This window comes from Chiloscyllium plagiosum, unplaced genomic scaffold, assembly GCF_037043375.1.
Source record: "Chiloscyllium plagiosum isolate Xiang-an unplaced genomic scaffold, Cpla_swu_hap1 HiC_scaffold_12, whole genome shotgun sequence".
NCBI lineage: Eukaryota > Metazoa > Chordata > Chondrichthyes > Orectolobiformes > Hemiscylliidae > Chiloscyllium > Chiloscyllium plagiosum.
The window spans coordinates 10,774,604-10,789,279 of record NW_028270150.1 but is presented as its reverse complement, the minus strand read 5'-3'; the positions used below and the strand labels follow the sequence as shown (position 1 = coordinate 10,789,279).

At 44.9% G+C, this 14,676-nt stretch overlaps 1 protein-coding gene across 1 annotated transcript in view; it reads left to right on the top strand.

The window, feature by feature from the left end:
- The window catches only part of LOC122555431 (stomatin-like), a 35,596-nt gene extending 25,492 nt beyond the window's left edge, over window positions 1-10,104 (top strand). The window contains exons 6-7 of the mRNA XM_043701424.2: window positions 5,002-5,136; window positions 8,730-10,104. Coding sequence (XP_043557359.1) covers window positions 5,002-5,136; window positions 8,730-8,918 — 324 coding nt within the window. The 3' untranslated portion in view covers window positions 8,919-10,104. The remainder of the gene's footprint in view (window positions 1-5,001; window positions 5,137-8,729) is intronic.
- The last annotated feature ends 4,572 nt before the right edge of the window (window positions 10,105-14,676 follow it).

Below are 14,676 nucleotides of genomic sequence, written 5' to 3'. Positions count from 1 at the left end.
TGGGGCAGTGAATTCAGTTGCATGGAGAATTATGGAAAAGGTTAAAGGGGAGGGGTGAGCTCGGCAGAGTTAGCTAAAGTTTCTAGTACAAGTAGTGGGACAGAGAGTATGCGAAGGGACAGAAATTTTACATTCAGGCACAACAGATAAGAGGGCAAGTATGAGAAGGGAGCAGTCAACACAGGACTGAGGGTAAGCCAAAAGAGAAAATGCTAGAAAATCTCAGCAGGTCTGGCAGCATCCGTAAGGAGAGAAAAGAGCTGACGTTTCGAGTCTAACTGACCCTTTGTCAAAGCTAAAAAATAGGGAGATATAGGGAGGTATTTATACGAGGCTGAGAGAAGGTGAGTCATGGCTCCTGAAGCAAAGGTAGCAATAAAGAGGTGATAATGACAGTGCATAGAGAGAGTATAGGGAGGTTAGGAGCTGTGAATGACCAAGGCTGAAGCCAGTGCTATGTGACAAATTATGGGGGGGATGGGTGAAGCAGAGGCAAAATGGAAAACAGGGGAGAAGGGTAGCAAAGAGGGAAGAGGAGAGGAAAAAGTTGATGAGAGAGTGGGGAGCGAGAGAAAGAAAGACAATCAAGGAATAAGAGGTACAGAACAGTGAAAATAATACTAAAAAAAGATAAATAAAATAAAATTACGGAGCAGAATGAAAACAGAGGGGTCGAGATGGGATAATCATCTGAAGTTGTTGAATTCAATGTTGCGACCAGCAGGCTGTAACGGGCCTAGTCAGAAGATGAGATGCTGTTCCTCCAGTTTGCGTTGAGCTTCACTGGAACATTGCAGCAGGCCAAGGACAGACATGTGGGCATGGGAGCAGGATTGTGTGTAGAAGTGGCAAGCCACGGGAAGGTCCAAGAACTGATTGCGTACAGACCGAAGGTGCTCAGCAAAGCAATCACCCAGTCGGCATTTTGTCTCTCCGATATAGAGGAGACCACATTGGGAGCAATGATTGCAATAGACCAAATTGAAAGAGGTACAAGTGAAACGCTGCTTAATCTGAAATGAGTGTTTGGGGCCTTGGATAGTGAGCATGGAAGAGTTAAAGGGGCAGGTGTTGCACCTTCTGCGATTGCATGGGAAGGTGCCGTGTGTGATGGGAGAGGTATTAGGTGTGATGGGAAGGTGTTGTGTGTGATGGGAGAGGTGTTAGGTGTGATGGGAAGGTGCTGTGTGTGATGGGAGAGGTGTTAGGTGTGATGGGAAGGTGCCGTGTGTGATGGGAGAGGTGTTAGGTGTGATGGAGGAGTGGACTAGGTTGTCACAGAGGGAACGATCTCTGCGGAACGCAGATGGGGGAGGGAAGGGAAGATGTGTTTAGTGGTGGCGTCGTGTTGGAGTTGGCGAAAATGGTGGAGGATTATTCTTTGCATGTGAAGGCTGGTGGGGTGAAAGGTGAGAACAAGAGGGACCCTATCCTTGTTCTGGGAGGGGAGGGAGGGGGTGAGGGTTGTGGCGCGGGAGATGGACTGCACGCTGTCGAGAGCCCTGTCAACAACTGTAGGTGGGAAGCCACGGTTGGAGAAGGAGGAGAACATATTAAGAGCACTGCTTTGGAAAGTGGCCTCATCGGAACAAATGCAGCAGAGGCGAAGGAGCTGAGAGAAAGGGATAGAGTCCTTACAGGACGTAGGGTGAGAAGAGCTGTAGTCCCGATAGCTGTGGGAGTCAGTGGGCTTGTAATGGATATTAGTGGATAGACTATTGCCGGAAATGGAGACAGAAAGGTCAAGGAAAGGAAGGCAAGTGTCGGAGATGGACCAGGTGAAGGTGATGGAGGGATGGAAACTGGAAACGAAGTTTATGAATTTTTCCAGGTCAGGACGAGAGCATGAAGTCGCACTGAAATAGTCATCGATGTACCGATAAAGCAGTTGCGGGAGGGGGCCCGGGTAGGCCTGGAACAAGAAACGTTCCATATAACCCATGAAAAGGCAGGCATAGCTAGGACCCATGTGGGTACCCATTGCTATACCTTTGATTTGGAGAAAAGGGGATGAGTTGAAGGAGAAGTTGTTGAGAGAGAGAACAAGTTTGGCCAGGCGGAGGACAGTGGTGGTGGATGATGGTGGATATCCATTACAACTGAAAATGTGTTGTTGGAACAACGCAGCAGGTCAGACAGCATCCAGGGAACAGGAGAATCGACGTTTCGGGCATAAGCCCTTCTTCAGGAAGAAGGGCTTATGCCCGAAACGTCGATTCTCCTGTTCCCTGGATGCTGTCTGACCTGCTGCGCTTTTCCAGCAACACATTTTCAGCTCTGATCTCCAGCATCTGCAGACCTCACTTTCTCCTCGATATCCATTACAAGCCCACTGACAATAGCCAGGATGTGGGAAGAAAGCAAATCAGGAAATTAAGAAGGAATGTATGTCATGGACCAGGCCAAACCCCTCAAAATATTTCAAGAAGATAGCCTGAACCCTAACTTTGCTAGTTGTTTTAAGCATGTGTACAGTGGATATTCCAGGAGAGAATCAGCTAGTCAAACCACTTCATTTTAAACAAAACAATTTATTTACAAGATTACTGAATGAATCACAGAGAACAGAAAACAGAATACCGAATAGCCTATCTGATCCGAAAACCCAACAGACTATCCCAACTTAATGATGCCGTTCCAAAGTATTTGCAACAATCCCCATAAACATCCCTTGACACAAAAGGTAAAATCAAACAAGTTCTTACTGGAGAGAAGTCAGAGAGGGAGGGTTCCAGCAGCCTTTCTTCACACACACACACTGCTGCATTAAAACCAAACCAGAGAGTAGTTGAGGTGGGAGAACCGCCGCTCCCCCTTCATTGTACAAGTGATTTTGTAACTTGAAAGCCTTCTGCCTGTGGCGGTATCTGTTAGCTGTAAGCAAATTGGCCCTAAAATCCATCCAAATTCAGACTTTTCGGAACCTGTTTCGTTTACAGCCTCTCTGAAAAAAAAACTAAGGACAATATAACCTTCTTAAAGGAGCAGCTTGGTCACATGTAAGAAAGGCACTACTACAGAAATCATGGGGGACTTCAATATGCAGGGAAAATCAGATTTGGGAGCAGATCCCAAGAAAAGGAATTCGTGGAATGTCTATGAGATGGTTTGTTGGAGCAGCTCATGATAGAGCCCACTAAGGAATAGCCAATATTGGATTTGGTGATGGGTAATGAGGCAGACGTGATTAGGGAGCTTTAAGTATAGGAACTCCTGAGGGAGGGCCAATGATCATAACGTGATAAAATCCACCCTGCAGTTTGACGGGGAGAAGCTGGAATCCAATGTAACAGTATTTCAGTTGGGTGAAAGTACCTACAAAGACATGGTGAGGAGCTGGCCAGAGTTAATTGGAAGGGAAGCGTAGCTGGGAAGATGGTGGAGCAGCAATGGCAGGAGTTTCTGGGGGTAATTAAGGACGCATAGCAAAAATTCATCGAAAGGAAGAAGAAACATAATAAGGGGAAACTGAGGCAACCATGGCCAACAAGGGAAGACAGGGACAGCATAAAAGTAAAAGGAAAAACATAGAAAGTGGTGAAGATTAGTGGGAAGCCTTTTCAAAAAAAGCAGAGGGTAACTAAAAAAATGTAAAAAGGGAGGAGAAGATGAAATATGAGAGTAAGCTAGCTAGTAATACAAAAGAAGATTGCAAAAGTCTTTTAGACATAGAAAAGGTAAGAGAGCTGCGAGAGTGGACATTGGACTGCTGGAAAATGAGGCTGGAGAGGAAGTAATGGGGAATAACGAAATGGCGGAGAAATTGAAGAGGTACTTTGCATCGGTTTTCACAGTGGAAGATACCAGCAGCATACTAGAACTTGAAGAGAGGCAGAGGTGAGTGAAGCGGTCATCATTAAGGAGAAGCTGAAAGTTTGCAGATGACACAAAGATAGGTGGACGGACAGGTAGTGTTGAGGAAGCAAGGACACAGCAGAAGTGCTTGGACAAATTAAGAGAGTGGGTAAATGTAGGTAAATGCGTGTTTGAGCATTTTAGTAGGAAGAATAGGCGTGTAGACTATTTTCTAAATGGGGAAAGGCTTCAGAAATTTGAAGCAAAAAGGGACTTGGGAGTCCTTGTTCAGGATTCTCTTCAGATTAACATACAGGTTCAGCTGGCAATTAGGAAGGCAAATGCAATGTTAACATTCATTTCAAAAGGGCTAGAATACAAGAGCAGAGAAGTACTGAAGAGGCTGTATAAGGCTCTGGTCACAACACATTTGGAATATTGTGAGCAGTTTTGGGCTCTGTATCTAAGGAAGGATGTGCTGCCATTGGAGGGAATCCTTAGGAAGTTTACAAGAATGATCCCGGGTATGAGGGATTGTCTTATGAGGAGTATTTGAGGACTCTGGGTCTATACTTGATGACATTTAGAAGGATGAGGGGGATGCCATTGTAACTTCCAGAATACTGCAAGGCCTGAGTAAAATGGATGTGGAGAAGATGTTTCCACAGGTGGGAGAGACTAGGACCCATGGACACAGCCACAGAGTGAAGGGATGACCGTTTAGAACTGAGAGGAGGAGGAATTTCTTTACTTAGAGCATGGTAAATCTTTGGAATTCTCTACCCCTGACAGATGTGGAACCTCAATCCTTGATGAGGTACCAAAATTAGGAAGTTTGGTTTCTGGAGCCTAATGACATTCAAACTCATAGAGATAATGCAGGAAATAGCATTGTGGAGATGATCAGCCATAATCTAGAAATAGCTGAATGATGTACTCCTCTTCCTATACCTGTGATCCTAGCATTGGTTTCTCAAGCCTAACAGTGTTGGATTCCACCGTTATTATAAGGTTCTCAACTGTCACACTTCAGACACTCATCTATGCTCAGTATAAGACTCAAGACATATAATGCTGTCCATGACACATCCCACCCTCAGTATGAAGCTCTCAGATTGCTGTGTAACCCAGTGCAACTATTGTACTGCACTTTTGTGTTCTGATTGTTTTGTCCTTGCCCCTCCACCCCCTCCCCTCCCCCCTCAGCTTCTCCTGTTCGATGCATCGAAGGGATGGGGGATCAAGGTCGAGCGAGTGGAGTTTAAAGATGTCAGACTGCCGGTGGCTTTGCAAAGAGCGATGGCAGCCGAGGCCGAAGCTGTGAGGGATGCCCATGCCAAGGTAAGTGGGTGCGAGACCTGCTTAGTCACGTATTGGAAATGCATTGGGATAAAAGTGCACTGGTTTTCATCTCTGGAAAAATTCAATAATGGCGTGCAAAATAGGAGACCAACTGGCTTCTCAGCCCTGCTCTTCCATTCCATGAGCTCATGGTTCCTCTGATTGTGGTCTTAACTCCAAATTCCTGCCTGTCCTCCAACGCTCCTTGGCTCCCTTGTGAGTTGAAACCAATCTTAGCGAAGATCATCAATTTTTCAGCCCCCCTCTCCCAGCTTGTTTCGACGGGACATAATTCTGGAGTTTTTGATCCATGACCTCTTCCCTTTTATTCCCCGACCTTCAGCTGAGGAAGTCCTGTCCCACAGGCAGCTGGGCAGGAACACACACCTGAGTTACTGAGTTGCCTCTTCAGTCCCAACTCCAGTGTTATTGTAACTGGAACAGAAGTGGTGCAAGAACCTTTTCATCTCCATTGCATTTCGAGGCTGTGGAAATACCTCCACAAGGAAAGCGGAAACGATGGCCTTGTGGTATTATTGCTCGACTGTTTACCCCGAAACACAGCTAATGTTCTGATGAACTGGGTTTGAGTCCCGTTGGTGGAATTTGAATTTGATTAAATTATATCTGGAATGGAGAATCTAATGGTGATTGTGAAACCATCGCCAATTGTTGGAACAACCTGTCTGGTTACGTAATCTCCTTTAGGGAAGATAATCTGCTATTGTCACCTGGTCTGGTCTGTATGTGATTCCAGAGCCAAAGCAATCTCCTCGCTCAGAGGGTTGTGAGACTTTGGAACTCCTTGCCACAATGTGCTGTGGGGGCAGAATATTTAAGGCCGTGATAAATAGCTTCTTGTGCAGCCAGGGAATCAAGGGTTACAGGGCAAGGGTAGCAAAGTGGCCGTGAGGAATGTTGGATCAGCCATGATCCTATTTAATGGTGGAGCAGACCTGAGGGGCTGAATGGCCTTACTGCTGTTCGATCTAATTTGTGGTCCTATAGCCACTGCCTCTCGACTGCCCTCTGAAATGGAATCATAGTCATAGAGATGTACTGCACGGAAATAGACCCTTCGGTCCAACCCATCCATGCCAACCAGATATCCCAACCCAATCTCGTCCCACCTGCCAGTACCTGGCTCATCATTCATCTCATCACCACCTTCTCAAGGCCAACTAGGGATAGGCAATAAATGCCTGCCAGCCAGTGACACCCGTGTCCCTCGAGTGAATTGAAAAAATTCTGGATATCCAAGGGAATGATGTACCTGGCTATGGCGCCAGCGCTACGTTTGACTGCCATTTCTGGGAGCAAGTAGTGATCAGTCTTCACGTCATCTCCTGTGAGAGTGGACCTCCCTGGCCCTCATGATCAAGCGCCATTTCCCTTAGGGCATCTACTCCACCAAAAGCAATGCGAATCTAATGCAGTCTTCTCATTTGCATTGGAATGGTCGCAGTGCCAATTCGATAGAATGATACTGAAGTTAAGGGCGTTAACTAATGAGAGCAGGGATATAAATGTGGCTGGCATCTCACTCATGAATGCTCTGATCGAGGTGTTGAAGATGGTTAAAAGTATCCCATAGAGGTATCCCCCACTGTCCGAAAGTAGAACGTTCCTATGAAACCTTCCGTAAGCCAAAATGGCGTAAAATGTTACCGTTTTTGGTTAAAAACAAAAATCCTCTTCAGATTCCTGAAAACAGATACGAATGTAGGTCTATCATAAAAACGAAATGGCGTAAAGCGAACTTTGGAAAAGTGGGGGATAACTGTAAATGGGAAACCTGTCTGCCCCTGGTATGGAACATCAGAGCCGGAACATATTAAGATTATGTTAATGTGGTGGTGGGCTGCTTCCCATCAGATGTTTAAATTTGAGTAAAGTTATTTTTGTATTCATTCACAGGATGTGGGTGTCGCTAGCGAGGCAGTACTTATTTCCCAGAGTCAATCACATTGCCTTGGGTCTGGAGTCACATGTAAGCCAGGCCAGATAAGAATGGCAGTTTCCTTCCCTAAGGACATTAGTGGAACCGGATGGGTTTTTCCCAACAATGGCTTCATGGTCATCATTAGAGTCTTAATTCCAGATTTTTATTGTATTCGTATTCCACCATCCGCTATGGCAGGATTTGAACCTTGGGTCTCCAGAACATTATCTGGGTCTCTGGTTTAACAGTCCACTGATTATACTGGTGGGGCATTGCCTCCCCGATATTTAGGAGAGAAATTGGAGCAGCAATTTCTGATACAGCAGTTTGTGGAAGTCGAGAATTATTGTCTCTGCTAAAGATTTTGGATGCTTGGATCTTTTGTGAATGGCTGATTGGGATCAATGGCTGACTGGCGATGGACATTATTTCATTAAATACTGAAAACACATTTAAAGAGAGTCAGCTTAGAATGGGAGCGCACAGTGTTCTTGAATATGCTTCAAGTGTATTCAATAACAATGCCATAGCATCATTACACGGGGTATCTAAGACAGGAGAGCTTGCAATGTCCACTGGTAGGCTTTAGGCCTTTCCCAACTGATGGGCACCACAGATGTTGGGGTGTACCATCAGGCTTTGAAAGTGTAATTTGACAGTTTAATTATTGTTACAATACCTTTCTTTAAGTTAATTGGTTAATTTGCTCTTGTAGTTGTCACCAAAGTCCTAGAGGGCTGCTTTCTCTTTGGAGAGACAACTGGTGGTGGGTTTTTGTTTCCCTGAGGGGCACCATGCCTCATGTGAGGAGTGAGTTTAAGAAAGTGGATCCTTCCTGGTGACCTCGGCCGGTGTGGGAAATGGACCCACGCTGTTGGCATCACCCTGCTTCCAGCCAACCAAATCCCCTCATCTGTTCGATCGGTTTCCAAATGAGTATGATAAGGGATTGTTAGTGTTGTACTACTTTAATTACAGTATTCCTGTTTTTAGTTAATTTGCTTATTCGATTTGCTCAAAAAATATACAGAATACAAGACTAGCCCCTTCAAGATTTAGAGTCTCCTCAGTTTAGGGCACTGACTCTGTGTTGGCTGGTGCTACAGTCAGCGTGCTCCTGCTGAAGCTGAGGAGAAGAGTTTCTTTGTCTTTTTTTTAAATAAGACTCGCCCCTTCAAAGGCTGTCAACTCATTAGTGAATTTGTTTCTTTGTTTTTTGCTAGTTAAATCAAAAGAGTATAAAGAGGGCCAGTGGGGGAGCGGGTGGGGGGATAGGGGCTATTCTGTCATGCAGAGGAAGTGTCCCCACCACTGGACTGAGAGATATTGTGTTCAAGTCCCACCTGCCCCAAAGGTGTGTAATTGCATCTCTGAACAGGTTGGTTAGAAAAATAAGTGAAATTAAAAAAAAATGAGTGGCAGGAGGGCTCTTGTGATACTGGTGGTGTCCTTACCTCTCAGCCAAGAGGCCTGCATTTGAATCCCACTTGCTGCAAAGGTATGCCATAACATCTCTGAACATATTTATTAGGAAATGTCTATAAAGTGCATCAGTTTGGAGACTGGGTTACAGAGGCTGTCTCCTGTGAATAGACCTACTCTCAAGGAGAAGGATTGTCTTTTGTTTCAGATTTGACCATCTGTTTGACAGGTGATTGCTGCGGAAGGTGAGTTGAACGCCTCTCATGCCCTCAAAGAGGCAGCCGTGGTGATGTCAATGAGTCCAAACACCTTGCAGCTCCGCTACCTCCAGACGCTATCCGAAGTTGCTTCAGAGCGACACTCCACCATCATATTCCCGGTGCCGATCAACATGGCGTTAGCCTTCTCCAGGAACTGAAGTTGCCTCTTGGCAGTGGGAAGGCTGAATGCCGGGGTTGTAATTGGGCTGCGGTGCGGGTGATGTAAAAAGCTGACCTGATGGGACTGTTCAAGAAACCTGCACTGTTAGATGTTGGTCATTTACAGGGGCTCACCATGCACTCTGTGTGCAAAAAAGCCAGCTCTTTTCTGGCTCTTCTCCTTAGCAGATGGCTCTTAGATTTTGTGCTCTCTCTCCCCCACTTCTCTCTGGGTGGCCATTCATGTGCTGACTGGCTGCGGAACCTAATATATGATACCTTGCCACGGAATTTTTAAAAAATTTAAGTGAGGAAGATGGCATTGCCTGATAGATTTTAGAGGGCTACAAGAAAGTGAATGATCTTACAGTCCAGGGTTATCAAGCTCTAATGAAGTATTTAAGCAGGAGGCTGGAAGACCAAAGCAAGCCAGGCAGCTTCAGTAGGCTGAGAAGTCAACGTTTCGAGTATGACCCTTTTTAAGGCTTGCTGTGTTCTTCCAGCCTCCTGCTTGTCCACGTTGGATTTCAGCATCTGCAAATTTTTTGTCTCTAACTGGAGAAGTATTTGGCTTCCAATTGACAACAAACAATAGTAAAATAAAATCATCAGGTTTGGACAATGCTTGTAAACTTGACATTTAATTAGAGATACGGGTGATTACATGGTGGAAAAAAGGTGTTCAGAGGAGCGTAAAAGCGTTTCTGGATAGAAAGAAGGAAAGAAGTAAAATTGTCACTTTCGATGTCTCTGAACTGTATATTCCGGGATGTCACCTTTCATCATTCAAAACACTAGTTAGGATTAGTCAAAAAAGTGAGAGAAAAGGACTAATCAATGGACACAAAGAGAAGGTGGTGAACAAGTACCAGTTTTGTGGTCACTGAGGTAGCATTTCTACTATCACATCTCTCATTGTGTACAAAGTGGGTTAGGCTTGGTACCAGCAGCATCTGAAAAGCTTGAATTGTCGCTTATTCTCTGAGTGCACGCCAGATGTGCAGTGAACATGTTATCAGCTTTTGCCAAGTGTGCATGTGACTAACATCACCTCTGTGAGCCTTTTGACATTTGCCATGTTCTGTTTGGTTCAGCTGCGTCAGACATTTTAGCTTGTTTTTTAAAGGTTTGTTGAATATTGTATTTTTTTTTTAAATGCTCAACATTAAAACATTTCTAAACAAAGTTTTGAGGGTTTTTGTGGTCCATCCTCACACCAACTCGAGTCCACGTTTAAGCCCAAGGATTCCCTGTTGTTCTTCCAAAGGCCTTGACATCTTCCCGGCAAAGTCCCGGTGTCCTTTCCCAGTGTTTGGCAGTGGGTGAGTGCTCGGGGAGGTTGTCAGCCCAGAAGGAGGAACTTTGTTGTGGCTGTTCTGGAATATTCTAACAGAATGCAAACTGCAGCAGAATCATCACCACTGCACCCAAAAACAAGGATGACTAACAAAAGCGGAGCAGAAAATTCCTGAGGATAAACAGATTTTTCAGTATTCTGAGACAAAACGGAGGGTGGAATGTTGCCAAAACCTGCATTTTCCCTTCATAGAAACGGTAGTTTCTTCAGGCCCTTCCAGCGGCAGTGATATGAGTTAGCACCCTGACACTTTCTACACATGAAATGTTATTATCTCGAGATAAATGCAGACTTGTTCCTTGGGAGGGGGTGGTGATTGGAAAACTGAAGTGGGAGTAGGAATACTTTGTTAGGCCACCACCTTCCAAATTCAGACAGAAGAGTCAGGAAAAATCCAAGTGCATTGACTGGATAAGGACCACCTCAAATGCCAGGCACTGTCCATATCTGACGAGAGAGAATCCACATCTCCCCCAGACATTCAATCTCATTCCCATCATGAACCCCTCAGAATCAAGATCTTGGGGATTATCATTGACCTGAAACTGATTCAGGCGATAAAGTGTGGAGCTGCAAAAAGCACAGCAGGTCCAGGAGCATCAGAGGTGCAGGGGAGTTGACGTTTTATGTCGGAACCTTTCATCAGTCCTGAAACGTCAACTCTCCTGCTCCTCTGACGCCGCCTGACCTGCAGTGCTTTTTCCAGTTTCACACTTTATCGACACAGACGTTCCAGCATTTGCAGTCCTCACTCTCTCCTGAACCCGACTCTGCCAACTGAAAAATACACTCAGGGCTCTGATGAAGAGTCACCAAGACTCGAAATGTTGGCTTGCTCTCTTTCCATGGATACTGCCTAACCCACTGTGATTTTTTTGTTTTCTATATAAATACATAGTTAAAGGAGCAAGTCATAGGCTAGGAATTCTGCTGGCAATGGCTCACCTCCTGATAGCTCCAAATCTGTTCACTGTCGACAATAGAGGCATAGACACCCAGACAACTCTCTTTAATTTGTATCAGAGGACCTCTTAACTCATTTGATTATTCCCATGTGGCAAACAAAATAAATTGCAGCCCTTTGTCCTCATCATGAAGATATTCATGACAGAGTGTGATTTGAGGGTTTGATGGTGCCAATTGAAAGGCCCTTATATACTATGGGTGGTGTGCTGAGCACTTCAGTTGTGTTACACTCAGACTGCTCATAGCTTCCCAACTCAACTCCAAAAACTGACCAAGATTCTCAACCACCATATTGATGGGAGTAGGGCAGGGGATAGGAGAGGAAGGCGGTGGTGTAATGGTAATGTCACTAGATTAGCAATCTAGACCCGAGGTTTGGGATATGGATTCAAATCCCACCATGGCAGAAGGCGAAATTTGAATTCAATCAAGAAACAGCTGGATTTCAATAGCTCACCTAATGGTGACTTGGAGGTGCTGTGTTGGACTGGGGTGGACAAAGTTAAAAATAACACAACACCAGGTTATCATCCAACAGGTTTATTTGGAAACACTAGCTTTCATCTAATAGTGGCCATGTTGCTGTTGTTGATTGTTGTAAAAAACCCATCTGGTTCACTAATGTCCTTCATGGTGGACTCTTAACTGCCCTCTGAGTAATTAGGGATGGGCAATAAATGTTGGCCTAGCCAGTGACGCCCTCATCCCATAAACAGCTGTAATCTGAAAGGAGTGGCCTCTGGAAGTCAAGTCACACTTTCCTCATTCCTGAAGAAGAGCACATGCCCAAAACGTTGATTCTCCTGCTCCTTGGATGCTGCCTGACCTGCTGCGCTTTTCCAGCAACACATTTTTCAGCTCTGATCTCCAGCATCTGCAGTCCTCACTTTCTTCTGGAAGTCAAGTAGCCATACACGTAATAGTAAGGATGGCACAGTGGTAGTTACCCTATCTTTAGACTTAGAGATTTGGGTTCATGGTCCACCTACACGAGAGGTGTGTCATAACATCTCTGAAAAGGTTAATTTTTAAAAATCCATGCTGGTATCCCAGTTTTGTTTTTTGATTGAAGGTTCCATTCAGTCCACTAACAGCCCAGCAAATAATCTCTGGAAGACTGGTCTGGGAGTTAGAGGTGTCAGTTAAAAAATTATGTTGTGCTCGACCCACCATCTGGTACATATGACACATTTTACAATTGGTTATCATGCCCTTAAGAAGACTGACCAGCAGAAGTGTCAACGTGGATGTGCTTGGGTTGTTTAAATCGAAACATGTCCAGCCATGGGAATTTCCTGAATATCCTGAAAATGTCTTGAAGGCAACGCTGTCTGGTGAACCACCATCCTCATTGTTTACAGGCCTGTGCAAAGGCCTCCACTTCCTCATCAAAATCCCAGCTTTAATACGGCAGCATTCTGGCAATCCCTTGGTTTCAGCTTTGATTTCAACAGTTGACTTAACTAAACACCAGCTTGCTGAGCCTCAATCAGAAAAACATTGAAATTAGGAGCAGGAGTAGGCCATTTGGCCCTTTGACCATAGCAGATTATCCAACTCAGTCCCCTGTTCCCACTTTCTCCCTTTGATCTGTTCACCCTAAGAACTAAATTGAACTCTTTCCTGAAAAATTGAATCTTTTGGCCTCAACTACTTTCTGTGGCAGAGAATTGGACCATAACGTCACATCACCAAAAGGTATAGGAGCAGAATGTGCAAAACTTGACCAACTCTTGGGAAATAAGGCAGGGCAGGTGACTGAGGTGTCAGTGGGGGAGCACTTTGGGGCCAGCGACCATAATTCTATTCGTTTTAAAATAGTGAAAGAAAAGGATAGACTAGATCTAAAAGTTGAAGTCCTAAATTGGAGAAAGGCCAATTTTGACGCTATTAGGTAAGAACTTTCGAAAGCTGATTGGGGGCAGATGTTCGCAGGTAAACGAACGGCTGGAAAATGGGAAGCCTTCAGAAATGAGATAACGAGAATCCAGAGAAAGTATATTCCTGTCAGGGTGAAAGGGAAGGCTGGTAGGTATAGAGAATGCTGGATGACTAAAGAAATTGAGGGTTTGGTTAAGAAAAAGAAGGAAGCACATGTCAGGTATAGACAGGAGAGATCGAGTGAATCCTTAGAAGAGTATAAAGGAAGTAGGCGTATACTTAAGAGGGAAACCAGGAGGGCAAAAAGGGGACATGAGATAGCTTTGGCAAATAGAATTAAGGAGAAACCAAAAGGTTTTTACAAATATATTAAGGACAAAAGGGTAACTAGGGAGAGAATAGGGCCTCTCAAAGATCAGCAAGGCGGCCTTTGTGTGGAGCCACAGAAAATGGGGGAGATACTAAATGAATATTTTGCATCAGTATTTACTGTAGAAAAGGATATGGAAGATATAGACTGTAGAGAAATAGATGGTGACATCTTGCAAAATGTCCATATTTCAGAGGAGGAAGTGCTGGATGTCTTGAAATGGTTAAAAGTGGACAAATCCTCAGGACCTGATCAGGTGTTCCTGAGAACTCTGTGGGAAGCTAGAGAAGTGATTGCTGGGCCTCTTGCTGAGATATTTGTATCATCGATAGTCACAGGTGAGGTGCCGGAAGACTGGAGGTTGGCAAACGTGGTGCCACTGTTTAAGAAAGGTGGTAAAGACAAACCAGGGAACTATAGACTGGTGAGCCTGACCTCGGTGGTGGGCAAGTTGTTGGAGGGAATCCTGAGGGACAGGATGTACATGTATTTGGAAAGGCAAGGACTGATTCGGGATAGTCAACATGGCTTTGTGCGTGGGAAATCATGTCTCACAAACTTGATTGAGTTTTTTGAAGAAGTAACAAAGAAGATTGATGAGGGCAGAGTGGTGGATGTGATCTATATGGACTCCAGTAAGGCGTTCGACAAGGTTCCCCATGGGAGACTGGTTAGCAAGGTTAGATCTCATGGAATACAGGGAGAACTAGCCATTTGGATACAGAACTGGCTCAAAGGTAGAAGACAGAGGATGGTGGTGGAGGGTTGTTTTTCAGACTGGAGGCCTGTGACCAGTGGAGTGCCACAAGGATCGGTGCTGGGCCCTCTACGTTTTGTCATTTACATAAATGATTTGGATGCGAGAATAAGAGGTACAGTTAGTAAGTTTGCAGATGACACTAAAATTGAAGGTGTAGTGGACAGCGAAGAGGGTTACCTCAGATCACAACCGGATCTTGACCAGATGGGCCAATGGGCTGAGAAGTGGCAGATGGAGTTTAATTCAGATAAATGCGAGGTGCTGCATTTTGGGAAAGCAAATCTTAGCAGGACTTATACACTTAATGGTAAGGCCCCAGGGAGTGTTGCTGAACAAAGAGACCTTGGAGTGCAGGTTCATAGCTCCTTGAAAGTGAAGTTGCAAGTAGAAGTGAAGGATAGTGAAGAAGGCGTTTGGTATGCT